Raw genomic sequence first — 16153 nt, forward strand, 5'->3', positions numbered from 1 at the left:
AAATGTGTGTCTTAGTAGGCCTATTATTTGGTTATATAAGTGAGGACTTGGTGGACTGGATATTCTTTAGGTTAGGTTTTACTTGTTCCAGTGTGCTGGTAAGGGCACAGATGACAGACAGGTAGGATTCCAGTTGAGGTGATTTAATAAAGCTGAAGACGCACAGGCATGGAACAGCACCATACAGTGCATTCAGGATGTATTCAAACTCCTTGACTTTTCACACATTTGGTTACGTTACAGCCTTATTCTAAAATTGATTCAAGCGTTTCCCTCAATCTAAACACTATATCCCATAATGACAAAGCAAAAACAGTTTTCTACATTTTTGCAAATGCATTAAAAAAACAAAAACAGAAATATCACATTTACGTAAGTATTCATACCCTTTACTCAGTACTTTGTTGAAGCACCTTTGGCAGCAATTACAGCCTTGAGCCTCTTTGGGTATGATACTACAAGCTTGGCAGACCTGTATTTGGGGAGTTTCTCCCATTCTTCTCTGCAGATACTCTCAAGCGCTGTCAGGTTGGATGGGGAGCATCGCTGCACAGCTATTTTCAGGTCTCTCCAGAGATGTTCGATCTGGTTTAAATTTGGGCTCTGGCTGGGCCATTCAAGGACATTCAGAGACTTGTCACGAAGCCACTCCTGCGTTGTCTTGGCTGTGTGCTTAGGGTTGTTGTCCTGTTGGAAGGTGAACCCAGTCTGAGGTCCTGAGTGCTCTGGAACAAGTTCTCTGTACTTTGCTCCATTTTTCTTTCCCTCGATCCTGACTAGTCTCCCAATCCCTGCCGCTGAAAAACATCCCCACAGCATGATGCTGCCACCACGATGTTTCACCGTTGGGATGGTGCCAGGTTTCCTCCAGACGTGACGCTTGGCATTCAGGCCAAAAGGCCAAAGAGTTCAGTCTAGGTTTCATCAGACCAGAGAATCTTGTTTCTCATGGTCTGAGAGTCCTTTCGGTGCCTTTTGGCAAACTCCAAGCGAGCTATCATGCCTTTTACTGAGGAGTGGCTTCCGTCTGGCCACTCTACCATAAAGGCCTGATTGGTGGAGTGCTGCAGAGATGGTTGTCCTTCTGGAAGGTTCTCCCATCTCCACAGAGGAACTCTGGAGCTCTGTCAGAGTGACCATCGGGTTCTTGGTTACCTCCCTGTCCAAGGCTCTTCTATTGCTCAGTTTGGCCGGACGGCCTGCTCTAGGAAGAGTGTTGGTGGTTCCAAACTTCTTCCATTTACGAATGATGGAGGCCACTGTGTTCTTGGGGACCTTCAATGTTGCAGAAATGTTTTGGTACCTTTCCCTAGATCTGTGCCTCTACATAATCCTGTCTTGGAGCTCTACGGACAATTCTTTCAGCCTCATGGCTTGGTTTTTGCCCTGACATGCAATGTCAACTGTGGGACCTTATATAGACAGGTGTGTACCTTTCCAAATCAATTTACCACACGTTGACTCCAATCAAATTGTAGAAACATCTCAAGGATGATCAATGGAAACAGGGGACGTACCTGAGCTCAATTTCATCGAGTCTCATAGCAAAGGGTATGGATACTTATGAAAATAAGGTATTTCTGGGGGTTTTTCTGTTTTTTTTTCTCTAAAAACCTCATTACGTCATTACGTAAAACACACAATAACGTTATTCAAATTGACTGGCCAGGTACAGACTCCCACTTTTTTCTGTACATTTTTGATTGAGGCATGTTGATTGATGTTGTAAATTCTGTTCAAGATCAAACATTCGTGACCAACTATATTCATTGCGTTTGGCTCGTCGAACCCGTACTAATGCTGCTGCTGCAGTCAGCCAACAATGATTTGCTGGCCTGCTGCTGACGTCACTCACAATGCACTTTTGCAGCCAGGCACGTGTGTTGTGACAGTGTGACAGCGAAAATCATTTTTTGTGTAATTTAGAGGGAAAATGTGTGCATTTTAGCGTTTGAGTCACGTTTTAAAAGTTGCTAAAATTTCCAAAATTATTTTTTAAAGTAGCTAAATTTGTTGCTAGGTGCTGTTTGAAAAAAAAGTTACCAGGGTAGTCTGAAAAGTTGCTAAATCTAGCAACAAAATGGATTAGTTGTCATCACTGCTCGAGATCACCCAGCATGCTCTGCTCAACTTCCAAGGTGGGCGGAGCTACAGCTCTGATATGATGATCTAACGTTACTGATATGATTAACTACACATATTTCACAGCCAATTTGACTTTTCAAGGTCACTTCCAACTCTACTGAAAAGTCACAGCCACTGACCCGACGGGAGGTGGGATCCTGTGACGTAGTTTTCAGACTGCTGGCGTTGTTTACAGTTAGTGAGGATTTTGTAGCATGACTTATCAAACGTCAAGCACTAAATGGCCATAAAAGTCATTTCGGAAATTATGAAGAAAGAAGCTCTGTGACACAGGTGAGTCGCTCATTTCTATTCGTGTATGCATGAAGTCAGTTGGCTCTTTTATGTTTGCAAATGTTCAATCATTTGCTTTCGTCGTAGTCGGCAATATACATCTTTCTCACTGAAGTCGTTCCTTTAATTACATGAAACAATGTGTGCAATGTCCGATTGAACACTGATCTGCAAAAAGGCTAACAAATTCATGCAGCTTGTTTTACATTCTTCAATGATCGACTCGTAGCCTACACTTTGTTCTTCAAATAATCTTACATTTTAAGTTTAGAAAAAGGTAGTCATTTGTTTTTCCTAATCCTATGACACCTAACGTTACAGCCACACAATTCATTCTGCTACTTTACCAGTCTTTTGAAGGTTCGCTATTGCCCTTTTAAAAATATTTTTGTTGTTGTTTATCCTGTTTCAAAGTAGCCAATAAATTATATTAAATAGTTGTTGTATTTTAGTGAATGTTTGCAACGGATGCGGTTTTCACTGCGACTTCGTCAGATTCAATGATTTAGATTTTTAAAAATGTTTTATTTTCGTCCGCTGAAACGTAGCCGACTCACTGTTTGTAACATTCGGCTATAACAACGTGACAGTAGTGCAATACACGTTTACTTTTGTTGCGCTTAGTTTAGGTAGCCTCTACAAATAATAATGACACCCCCTAACTGGGGACGTTGAATAAGGCTACCACAGAGTCTATATGTTTAATCGGCATTACAATAAAACTTCCGAGGCCTGAGCTATCTGAAGCCTGGAGACTCCCTTGAATCATAGAGCCTGTGTCGGCTCGGCAATATACTACAATACCATCCACTCCTTTGTGTTTTTGGATCTACCAAAGATATGTTTTGATGCAATTTTGGGGAGATGGGGTCAGTCATGCGTTATTGAAGTTCAGACATCCTATTTTACATAAAACCAGGCAAAAAAACAAAAAAAAGGTAGCTACTCTCAAGCGGATATGAACATCTATTTTTAACCACCCAAGTTATGTCTGTTCTATCTGCCTCTGTCCTGACAACAATGAACCGGCTTTGTCAAACATCGTGTCTCTGCATTCCATCATTGAGAGAATGTGATCACTTCATAATGACTACCATTAGTAGCCTAGGCCCTAATGATAAGTAACTGTCTGCTTATGTAGGCCTCTTTGTCAAGGATAAATATATATAATTAATTATCATTTATTCTGGCAATTAAATAAACGTTTTTAATATAGTCTGGTGTTGTAAAAAACGTTATTTAAATCATGCTATTTGGGGTTAGAGAACGGGAAGGCTAGGTGATAACAATAATAGTTGTGATGACACTGCCTGGGTTTGTGGTGGTCAATGTCACACATTCGCCTTGCACTTAGAAATCACATGATTGCTGTCAAGTCGATAGTTGGTTCCTCTTTCCGCATGAGTTCTACTAGCTGCTGCATACACCAATCTAATAAACTGGAGAGCCATCTGACTCTTTTATAAGTCAATCTACACACACTCCAAATGGGTCCGAGGCGATGACAATAGTGGCCTATTCATATGAGTTGAATAGTTTTTTTGTTTGTTTTTCAAGGGTGGCAAAGTAGACTAGAATGTTGGCTGTATAGCTCTACTTCTGTCCCTGAAACCACTCTCGCTTTCACCTCTGTCTTGTCACTATTCTTTAGATCTACTGTGTGGTTGACTGACCTGACTTTCGACAGTGAATGGATAATGATGTTGAAGTTTGCCTGTGTGTGGTGTATCTCGTTCTCTCTTTCTAATCTCTTGTCATTAGCTTTAGCGCTTGACACATGACAGCAAGATTGCACATTAGCATGTGTGGTATCATGTTTGTGTGTTAGTCACTTTCAACTCTGTACACTCTCTTTCATAGTTCTATTCATTAGTCCTGGACTTAATAAACTGGGACCAAAAATTATTATTATGTGTGCGTGTCTGTTTTAAAGGGTATATGTGTTTTACTCACAGCCTCTTATCTCTCTGTTCATAGTGTAAATGGAGTCATTGCGAGGCTCCGCGGGCCTCTCCCGCGAGTACAAACTGGTGATGTTGGGAGAGGGGGGAGTGGGGAAGAGCGGTGAGTACACACACTCATAATCCACTCATAATTACACTTAACTGCACTCCACCTCACTCTTACTTAGTGCATGTCTTTTCTTCTGTCTTGCGGTCTGTTTGTTTGTACATATTATGTCTGACAGGCTATTCTTCTCCACCTCATTACTTCTCCTAATGCTGCCTTGTCTTTTCTGTGTTTCTCTGACACACCCTCCAAGTGCAGTCAGATAGTCAGGGTTCTCTTCTCGTAAGCATGGGCGTTGGCCGCCTTCTACGGCAGTCTGGGGTGTCGTTTGGGTGCCTGTTGTCAGGAAGACGCGTCAGTGCCTAACAACCCCCCTTCTTGGCTACTGTTGCCATGGAGACAGGCAGAGTTCACCTGGTATAGGTACACAGAAAAGTAGTAAAAACATCGGCGAGAGGGAGGATTTGGAGGGATAGCGGGAGAGATGGGTCGTTAAAAACAACATCTGTGCCTGCTTTCGCCATGGAAACTAGAGTGGGCGTACACTGATGCTGCAGAGGCGGAGATACTGTGTGTTTCTGTGTAAGCTGCAGGGTGTGTTTATCTATGCGTGTGAACCACTACCCGCCTGGAGGGAGAAAAATGAGACAAAGGAGAGATGGAGAAGTGTGTGTGATACAACCTGCGTTATGTAATAAATTCTCCCGCATTGACTTCGTAATCCCTTTATCTCTCCATCTCTCTTCCGCTCTGTCTTCTGATCTGCTGTAGTTTGTTTCTGATATCTCCTCTTTGGTTTATTGATGCAGTGCCTGTACAGCTTTGTGACAACGTAATTGCCCCCCCCCCCCCCCCCCCCCCAAATAGCTTGTGAAAACTTAAAACTCTCTCTTTCTCCTCAGCTATTATAATGCAGTTTATCAGCCACAGGTTCCCTGAAGACCATGACCCCACTATAGGTGAGAGAGTGCTTGGTATCTGATCAAACTAACGCCACTCATATTTGGTCAAATTTGGCCTGCTTTAACCACAACAAATCAGTGATCATGTTGTATTTTGAATCAATCATTCATTTTATATATATATTACAGTTTAATGGGTACACCTCCCCATTCATGAAAATGGATTGCTCCTACGGAGAGTGAGTCACCTGGCAGTGGCTTGCTATATTAAGCAGGGATCGAGGCTGTTTTATTGAACATTAGAATGGGCAAAACGAGTGACCTAAGACACTTCGAGAGGTACAGTGCCTTGCGAAAGTATTCGGCCCCCTTGAACTTTGTGACCTTTTGCCACATTTCAGGCTTCAAACATAAAGATATAAAACTGTATTTTTTTGTGAAGAATCAACAACAAGTGGGACACAATCATGAAGTGGAACGACATTTATTGGATATTTCAAACATTTTAACAAATCAAAAACTGAAAAATTGGGCGTGCAAAATTATTCACCCCCTTTACTTTCAGTGCAGCAAACTCTCTCCAGAAGTTCAGTGAGGATCTCTGAATGATCCAATGTTGACCTAAATGACTAATGATGATAAATACAATCCACCTGTGTGTAATCAAGTCTCCGTATAAATGCACCTGCACTGTGATAGTCTCAGATGTCCGTTAAAAGCGCAGAGAGCATCATGAAGAACAAGGAACACACCAGGCAGGTCCGAGATACTGTTGTGAAGAAGTTTAAAGCCGGATTTGGATACAAAAATATTTCCCAAGCTTTAAACATCCCAAGGAGCACTGTGCAAGCGATCATTTTGAAATGGAAGGAGTATCAGACCACTGCAAATCTACCAAGACCTGGCCGTCCCTCTAAACTTTCAGCTCATACAAGGAGAAGACTGATCAGAGATGCAGCCAAGAGGCCCATGATCACTCTGGATGAACTGCAGAGATCTACAGCTGAGGTGGGAGACTCTGTCCATAGGACAACAAGTCTGGCCTTTATGGAAGAGTGGCAAGAAGAAAGCCATTTCTTAAAGATATCCATAAAAAGTGTCGTTTAAAGTTTGCCTCAAGCCACCTGGGAGACACACCAAACATGTGGAAGAAGGTGCTCTGGTCAGATGAAACCAAAATTGAACTTTTTGGCAACAATGCAAAACGTTATGTTTGGCGTAAAAGCAACACAGCTCATCACCCTGAACACACCATCCCCACTGTCAAACATGGTGGTGGCAGCATCATGGTTTGGGCTTGCTTTTCTTCAGCAGGGACAGGGAAGATGGTTAAAATTGATGGGAAGATGGATGGAGCCAAATACAGGACCATTCTGGAAGAAAACCTGATGGGAGTCTGCAAAAGACCTGAGACTGGGACGGAGATTTGTCTTCCAACAAGACAATGATCCAAAACATAAAGCAAAATCTACAATGGAATGGTTCAAAAATAAACATATCCAGGTGTTAGAATGGCCAAGTCAAAGTCCAGACCTGAATCCAATCGAGAATCTGTGGAAAGAACTGAAAACTGCTGTTCACAAATGCTCCCCATCCAACCTCACTGAGCTCGAGCTGTTTTGCAAGGAGGAATGGGAAAAAATGTCAGTCTCTCGATGTGCAAAACTGATAGAGACATACCCCAAGCGACTTACAGCTGTAATCGCAGCAAAAGGTGGCTCTACAAAGTATTAACTTAAGGGGGCTGAATAATTTTGCACGCCCAATTTTTCAGTTTTTGATTTGTTAAAATGTTTGAAATATCCAATAAATGTCGTTCCACTTCATGATTGTGTCCCACTTGTTGTTGATTCTTCACAAAAAATACAGTTTTATATCTTTATGTTTGAAGCCTGAAATGTGGCAAAAGGTCGCAAAGTTCAAGGGGGCCGAATACTTTCGCAAGGCACTGTATGTTCATCACGGGCAGGCACTCCGGATCCAGTGTCTCAGAAACGGCCGCCCTCCTGGACTTTTCACACACGACGGTGTCTAGTGTTTCCCCAGTATGGTGAGACAAACAAACAAACCTCCAGTCAGCGGCAGTTCCTGTGGGCGAAAACAGCTTGTTCATGAGAGAGGTCGAAGAAGAATGGCAAGAATCGTGCAAGCTAACGGGCGGGCCACAAACGGACAAATAACGGCAGAGTACAACAGTAGTGTGCAGAACGGCATCTTGGAGTGCACAACTCGTTAATCCTTATCACGGATGGGCTGGGCTGCTGTAGCAGACGAGCACACAGAGTTCCACTCATATCAGCTAAAAATAAGAAGTGGTCACACGATCGCCAACACTGGACAATTGAGGAGTGGAAAAACATCACCTGGTCCGACAAATCCCAGTTCCTGTTGCGTCCCAGTTCCTGGTGGCATAATCAGGATTTGGCATAAGCAGCACAAGTCCATGGACCCATCCTGCCTGGTGTCAACGGTACAGGCTGGTGGCGGTGCTGTACCGCCGTCCAATCTGCAGTAACTGCATGATGCCATCGCGTCAGCATAGACCAACATCCCTGTGGAATTTGTCTGACTTGTAAAATCCATGCCCTGAAGAATTCAGGCTGTTCCGGGGGCAAAGTGGGATCCGACCTGGTACTAGACGGGTGTACCTACAGTTATATTCATAACTGTACTTTACCTTTGTCGGTCACTCTGCATAACATACTATGGGTACAATCACACCCCAACCCGGGTCAGAGGGTACCAAACGGCAGCCAAAGCACACACAGGTTCCACCGTCTTCAAAATGGGCTTACAGAAGCCATCTTTTTCACTAAAACTTACCTGAGATGCCTGAACTGTCAGTGCCCCATATAGGGAAACAGAACCTACTGCAACTTGGCTATGCGCACTGACACGCTGCCACGACAGCCCAAGTCCATAGACCCCCACAGTTCCAAGAACAATACTTTCCTCGCTAGCTTGAAATATCAGAACTCGTACAAGGAACCGCAAGTCCCAAACAACAGAACACCTGTCGTAATTTGGTAAAGTGCATCCACTCGCTGCATAGCATCGGCCAGATTCGATGAACCACTGCTTATCAAATTTATTTATATAGCCCTTCGTACATCAGCTGATATCTCAAAGTGCTGTACAGAAACCCAGCCTCAAACCCCGAACAGCAAGCAATGCAGGTGTAGAAGCACGGTGGCTAGGAAAAACTCCCTAGAAAGGCCGAAACCTAGGAAGAAACCTAGAGAGGAACCAGGCTATGTGGGGTGGCCAGTCCTCTTCTGGCTGTGCCGGGTGGAGATTATTACAGAACATGGCCAAGATGTTCAAAAGTTCATAAATGACCAGCATGGTCGAATAATAGTAAGGCAGAACAGTTGAAACTGGAGCAGCAGCATGGCCAGGTGGACTGGGGACAGCAAGGAGTCATCATGTCAGGTAGTCCTGGGACATGGTCCTAGGGCTCAGGTCCTCCGAGAGAAAGAAAGAGAGAAGGAGAGAATTAGAGAACGCACACTTAGATTCACACAGGACACCGACTAGGACAGGAGAAGTACTCCAGATATATTAAACTGACCCTAGGCCCCCGACACATAAACTACTGCAGCATAAATACTGGAGGCTGAGACAGGAGGGGTCAGGAGGCTTATGACATGGAACTACACAATCATCATGTATAGCCATTAAAATACCACTCAATGTCTCTCCCAGAGGATGCATACAAGACACAGATCCGCATCGACGATGAACCTGCCAACCTGGACATACTGGACACAGCAGGACAGGTACACTTCCTCACAAAGGCCTTCTGTATAAATGTCACGTCTCCACCTCTTTTGGCTGCGTCTCATTCTCAATAGTCTAATATGGCTTCCTCCTCTCCTTCATCAACTGATCTGTAAACATAGGATAGGTGAAAGCAATATTTTTAAAAACACCTGGGAAGGACTGGGAATTTGCTTTCATCGGTCTAGTTCTTTTGCATCAGTTCAAATAGAGAGGAAAGCCTCTCCCTCTATCCCAATGCTCACTTTCCTTTAAATCAACCCTTTCCGACGGTCTCTCCCTGTCTCTCAATTCCATTCAATCAGTCTTATTAGGATGATAACTTATCATTGATAAGTAATTATCTTACATTGCCAAAGCAAACCCAGAGGAACAAATTTCACTCTGTCGCATCTCCCCTTCACCGTCATAACATCTGCATCCTTATTCTTCTCAACTTTCTTTTAAGCGTCGCTCACTCCCATCTACTCCCTTTCTTTTTCCACAAACGTACATAATTTCTGTCTCACCCGCTCCGCACAAAGGCGTCTCTCCCTGTCTCTCTGACTCATCCATAGACACGTATGGTTCACTTATTATATTAGTCATTTTCCATATATGGTCATGTACATGTTCTTTAATATATGCCCGTGACTGGGTTTGTTTGTACCATACCAAAGTGTCCACACAGAGTATTGCAGTCCACTGTCCACACAGTCCACTGTCTCAAGTGACCCTTAAATTCTGAGTCATCCAAATTCTAATCTTTTTTTTCTGTGGGTCTCCATGTTGTTCCTCCAGTAGCTTGTAGGAAAGACAGACCAATGGTGATTGATTTTCTTGATGCTCTCAGGCACACACACACATACCAGTATGTGTGTGTGTGGGGGTGGTGTCTTCTATCCTTGTGGGGACCTAAAATCCCCCAACAACAAGCAAAATTCTAAAGGCTATTTTAAGCTTAGGGTTTAGGGTTACAATTAGGGTTAGGTTTAGGTTTAGGTTAGGGAAAATAGGATTTTGAATAGAAATACATTTTAGGTCCCCGTGAGGATAGAATAACAAAGTGTGTGTGTGGCACCGGGATATACAGTGCCTTGCGAAAGTATTCGGCCCCCTTGAACTTTGTGACCTTTTGCCACATTTCAGGCTTCAAACATAAAGATATAAAACTGTATTTTTTTTGTGAAGAATCAACAACAAGTGGGACACAATCATGAAGTGGAACGACATTTATTGGATATTTCAAAAAAATTTAACAAATCAAAAACTGAAAAATTGGGCGTGCAAAATTATTCAGTCCCCTTAAGTTAATACTTTGTAGCGCCACCTTTTGCTGCGATTACAGCTGTAAGTCGCTTGGGGTATGTCTCTATCAGTTGTGCACATCGAGAGACTGAAATTTTATCCCATTCCTCCTTGCAAAACAGCTCGAGCTCAGTGAGGTTGGATGGAGAGCATTTGTGAACAGCAGTTTTCAGTTCTTTCCACAGATTCTCGATTGGATTCAGGTCTGGACTTTGACTTGGCCATTCTAACACCTGGATATGTTTATTTTTGAACCATTCCGTTGTAGATTTTGCTTTATGTTTTGGATCATTGTCTTGTTGGAAGACAATCTCCGTCCCAGTCTCAGGTCTTTTGCAGACTCCCATCAGGTTTTCTTCCAGAATGGTCCTGTATTTGGCTCCATCCATCTTCCCATCAATTTTAACCATCTTCCCTAACATAACGTTTTGCATTGTTGCCAAAAAGTTCAATTTTGGTTTCATCTGACCAGAGCACCTTCTTCCACATGTTGGGTGAGTCTCCCAGGTGGCTTGTGGCAAACTTTAAACGACACTTTTTATGGATATCTTTAAGAAATGGCTTTCTTCTTGCCACTCTTCCATAAAGGCCAGACTTGTTGTCCTATGGACAGAGTCTCCCACCTCAGCTGTAGATCTCTGCAGTTCATCCAGAGTGATCATGGGCCTCTTGGCTGCATCTCTGATCAGTCTTCTCCTTGTATGAGCTGAAAGTTTAGAGGGACGGCCAGGTCTTGGTAGATTTGCAGTGGTCTGACACTCCTTCCATTTCAATATTATCGCTTGCACAGTGCTCCTTGGGATGTTTAAAGCTTGGGAAATCTTTTTGTATCCAAATCCGGCTTTAAACTTCTTCACAACAGTATCTCGGACCTGCCTGGTGTGTTCCTTGTTCTTCATGATGCTCTCTGCGCTTTTAACGGACCTCTGAGACTATCACAGTGCAGGTGCATTCATACGGAGACTTGATTACACACAGGTGGATTGTATTTATCATCATTAGTCATTTAGGTCAACATTGGATCATTCAGAGATCCTCACTGAACTTCTGGAGAGAGTTTGCTGCACTGAAAGTAAAGGGGCTGAATAATTTTGCACGCCCAATTTTTCAGTTTTTGATTTGTTAAAAAAGTTTGAAATATCCAATAAATGTCGTTCCACTTCATGATTGTGTCCCACTTGTTGTTGATTCTTCACAAAAAAATACAGTTTTATATCTTTATGTTTGAAGCCTGAAATGTGGCAAAAGGTCGCAAAGTTCAAGGGGGCCGAATACTTTCGCAAGGCACTGTATAATGTTATCTAAGTATTTTGCTGTGATGCTTTCTGTATCAGTCCTTAACCACTCTCTCTACCCCCTCCTCCTCCCTCCCTCGCACATGCCCCTTTCCAGGCAGAGTTCACAGCCATGCGGGACCAGTACATGCGGGCGGGCGAGGGCTTCATCATCTCCTACTCCATCACAGATAGGCGGAGCTTACAGGAGGCACGCCAGTTCAAGCAGCTCATTGACCGTGTGCGCCGCACCGCCAACACCCCCGTGGTACTGGTGGGCAACAAGTCTGACCTGACTCATCTACGACAGGTGAGAATTCAGGGAAAGAAAGAAGGAAGGAAGGAGGGAAGCGGGGCAAGGGACACCCATTGGTAGTCTTGGCACTACAGTATGTTTTGCCCGCTATCTGGCTGCATTAAATTCCTACCGCTGTTCAAAATGCCTGTCTTTATATATTTACTGGATGATCTACAGATTGCCTGTCTGACTGGTATAGTATAGTAGATTTACCAAGGAGACTGGGGGATCTGTAGATTTACCAAGGAGACTGGGGGATCTGTAGATTTACCAAGGAGACGGGGGGATCTGTAGATTTACCAAGGAGACGGGGGATCTGTAGATTTACCAAGGAGACGGGGGGATCTGTAGATTTACCAAGGAGACGGGGGGATCTGTAGATTTACCAAGGAGACGGGGGATCTGTAGATTTACCAAGGAGACGGGGGGATCTGTAGATTTACCAAGGAGACGGGGGGATCTGTAGATTTACCAAGGAGACGGGGGGATCTGTAGATTTACCAAGGAGACGGGGGGATCTGTAGATTTACCAAGGAGACTGGGGGGGATCTGTAGATTTACCAAGGAGACTGGGGGATCTGTAGATTTACCAAGGAGACTGGGGGGGATCTGTAGATTTACCAAGGAGACTGGGGGATCTGTAGATTTACCAAGGAGACGGGGGGAGGGGGATCTGTAGATTTACCAAGGAGACGGGGGGGATCTGTAGATTTACCAAGGGGGGGAGGGAATCTGTAGATTTAAACATTTACCGTAACATATACAGTGCCTTCAGAAAGTATTTATACACCTTGCTTTATTCCACATTTTGTTGTTACAGCCTGAATATTTAATCCCCTTGTATATCTTTTTTTCTCTCACTCGTCTACACATAATACCGCATAATGACAAAGTGAAAATGTTTTTAGAAATACAGTATCTAATTTACATAAGTAGTCACACTCCTGAGTCAATACTTTGTAGAAGCACCTTTGGCAACTATTACATCTGTGAGTCTTTCTGGGTAAGTTTCCAAGAGTTTTCCACACCTGGATTGTACAGCATTTGTCCATTATTCTTTTAAAAGGGGAATTCATCTTCCAGTACCTGGTGGAAAGCAGGCTGAACCAGGTTTTACTCCAGGCATACCCATAACATGATGCAGCCACCATTATGCTTGAAAATATGGAGAGTGGTACTCAGTAATGTATTGGATTGGATTTGCCGCAAACATAACAATTTGTAATCGGGACAAAAAGGGAATTGCTTTGCCACATTTTTTGCAGTATTACTTTAGTGCCTTGTTGCATTTAAAAAATATATTTTGTATTCTGTACAGGTTTCCTTCTTTTCACTCCGTCAATTAGGTTAGTAGTGTGGAGTAACTACAATGTTGTTGATCCATCCTCAGTTTTCTCCTATCACAGCCTTTCAATTCTGTAACTGTTTTAAAGTCACCATTGGCCTCATGGTGAAATCCCAGAGGTTTCCTTCCTCTCCGGCAACTGAGTTAAAAAGGACGCCTGTCTTTGTAGTGACTGGGTGTAAAAAATGACAGGCCTTATCTTTTTAAGTGGGGTAACTTGCACAATTGGTGGCTGACTAAATAATTTTTTGCCCCACTGTAGTTGTGTGGGGTACAGAGATGAGGTAGTTATTCAAAATTCACATTAAATACTATTATTGCACACATGAAACTTATGTGACTTGTTAATAGAATTTGTACTCCTGAACTTATTTAGGCTTGCTATTTTATTTATTTAACCTTTTATTTAACTAGGCAAGTCAGTTAAGAACAAACTCTTATTTACAATGATGGCCTACCAAAAATGTAAAGACCTCCTGTGGGGACCGGGACTGGGATTCATTTATTTTTTAATTACACATAAATATAGGACAAAACACATATCACGACAAGAGAGACAACACAACAGTACATAGAGAGAGACCTAAGACAACAACATGGCAACACATGACAACACAGCATGGTAGCAACATGACAACAACATGGTAGCAGCACAAAACATGGTACAAACATTATTGGCCACAGACAACAGCACAAAGGGCAAGAAGGTAGAAGATGACAATACATCACGCAAAGCAGCAATAACAAATGGGTTGTCATTTTTTATTAATTTGTAAACATTTTGAAAAACATAATTCCACTTTGACATTATGGTGTATTGTGTGTAGGCCAGTGGGGGGAAAAAAACATCTCAATTTCATCCATTTTAAATTCAGGCTGTAACACAACAAAATGTGGAAAAATTCTATGGGTCTGAATACTTTCTGAAGGGACTGTATATCATGACTCTATTTGGTACCATATACTGTATATACCAGAGGAGGCTGGTGGGAGGAGCTAAAGGAGGATGGGCTCATTGCAATGGCTGGAATGGATAGGTGGATCGAAGTCGACCATGTGGTTCACATGTGTTTGATACATTCCATTTATTCCTTTCCAGCCATTACAATGAGCCCATCCTCCTATAGCTCCTCCAACCAGCCGCCACTGGTATATACCAATTATCGTCTGTCTGTTGGTTTTTATCTGTATATTGGCTTTGAACATGCTGCTTCCCTCCGCTGAAATAGGTGTCAGTAGAGGAGGGGAAAGAACTGGCTCGGGAGTTCCAGTGCCCCTTCTTCGAGACCTCAGCGGCATTTCGCTACTACATCGACGAGGTATTTGCCGCCCTGGTCCGCCAGATTCGCCAGCGCGAGGCAGAATCGGTCCGCGGCAGCGAGAGGAAAACCAGGAGGAGCCAGTCGTTCTGGAGCCGCATGCGCTCCACCTTCCACAAGAAACAGCACTCTGAGCACTGAGAGAGAGACGCTGTGAGATATGTTACCCTTACAGCCCCAATTCCTAGTTCCAACTCCCACGAGGAGACCAATGACTCTTATCTGAGTTAGATTGAGTGTTTGCAATGGGCAATTAAACTAACAATCATTACTGAAGATATGAGTCTTCTGTGCGCTTCAGAGAAGGCAGGAACTGTGCTGATGTACCGTATGCTCATTGTGCTGAAAATTGGGTCTGGTTTTTAACGACAGCCGACGTTAGCATTTTTAGTATCCAATGAAACCAATTGACTGTAGTGTTGTATATTGTAAATGCTGAGACACTGTGGAGTTGGCCTGAAGTTACGACATTTCTTTGATGGAGAGCCAGTGAGGAGACGTTTAGGTGAAACTGTATTGGGGGGCTGAAGAGAGGTAGAGATTATGGGGAATTGGAGAGGGGAAGGGAGCAAAGACTAGGCTATTCAGAAGGTCACACAGTAGGTAAAGTGGCATAGGTGCTGAGGAGTGAACTCCAAAGTTTGATTTTAAAGGTGGTTGGTTGGGAAATACAAAGGGGTATGAGCCGTTAGTTTGAAGATTAAAGGGAGGGTCCCAATGGATGTGGTTTATCCTGCCAGCCAATGAAAGAGAAGGATGAAAATTAAAAGATTGTAATATAGAAGATGATGAAAACAAAGACATTCTGATAGCATTCACTGTGCATTTAGGTTCCTTCTTTTCAATTGAAAAGCCATCAATTGATTATTGCTTAGAGTTTGTAAGCTGACTGGCCTGTACACACGGTTGGTGCCATGTTTCAGTAGGTGTATTTTGAGTGTGAACTGAGTTGCAGGGGATACTTAATACACAGGTGATGTTGACAAGGCATTACTATGCAGTATTGCCTAATATGGTCCACCGATCTATACTTGACCCGACTGGGCTGATAGTTGGCTTGGGCAATATGACAATCACATCCAAATGACATAAATCACTGGATTTAAAAACATTTTTAGAATGGAATTTGATGGGCGTAGCTGGCATTTTGATTTTGCTCTGCCTACAACAGGGTTTGATTGTCTTCATATAGTGTTTCAGCGACTAGAGACGATGCCAAGTACAATACCTCTCTAGAGTGATACACACACTCCTTTATTACTCCCTGACCTGTAGTGCACCGGTTGTGCTCTTATTTCAGCTCTCTGTGGATCTGGTAGTGCCACATATGGGATAATATGTTTTGTTTGTTTTATTTCTCTTGATCATGATTGTTTCCTTTAATTTATTTTCTATTAACACGCTATAATAAAATGGCCTGCCATTTTTTCCATTTACTGGTTGGTTGTCTGGCCTCTTATTGTGTGTGTGTGTGTGAGTCGCCCCCGTGTGGCAGTATACGGTTTCGCAGTAAATATAAT

At 43.1% G+C, this 16153-nt stretch overlaps 1 protein-coding gene across 2 annotated transcripts; it reads left to right on the forward strand.

Annotated features, from left to right (window-relative positions):
* The first annotated feature begins 2140 nt into the window (after nucleotides 1-2140).
* Nucleotides 2141-16069, forward strand: rit1 (Ras-like without CAAX 1). 2 transcript variants are annotated; one of them, XM_029658318.2, is made up of 6 exons: nucleotides 2141-2418; nucleotides 4396-4482; nucleotides 5331-5387; nucleotides 9036-9109; nucleotides 11790-11981; nucleotides 14544-16069. In XM_029658318.2, exons 2-6 carry the CDS (start codon nucleotides 4401-4403, stop codon nucleotides 14772-14774), a joined length of 636 nt encoding a protein of 211 aa, XP_029514178.1. In that variant the 5' UTR covers nucleotides 2141-2418; nucleotides 4396-4400; the 3' UTR covers nucleotides 14775-16069. The 2 variants fall into 2 exon arrangements, with proteins under 2 accessions (XP_029514178.1, XP_029514179.1); XM_029658319.2 differs by lacking the exon at nucleotides 4396-4482.
* Nucleotides 16070-16153: the final 84 nt, after the last annotated feature.

This window comes from Oncorhynchus nerka, linkage group LG4 (assembly GCF_034236695.1).
Source record: "Oncorhynchus nerka isolate Pitt River linkage group LG4, Oner_Uvic_2.0, whole genome shotgun sequence".
NCBI lineage: Eukaryota > Metazoa > Chordata > Actinopteri > Salmoniformes > Salmonidae > Oncorhynchus > Oncorhynchus nerka.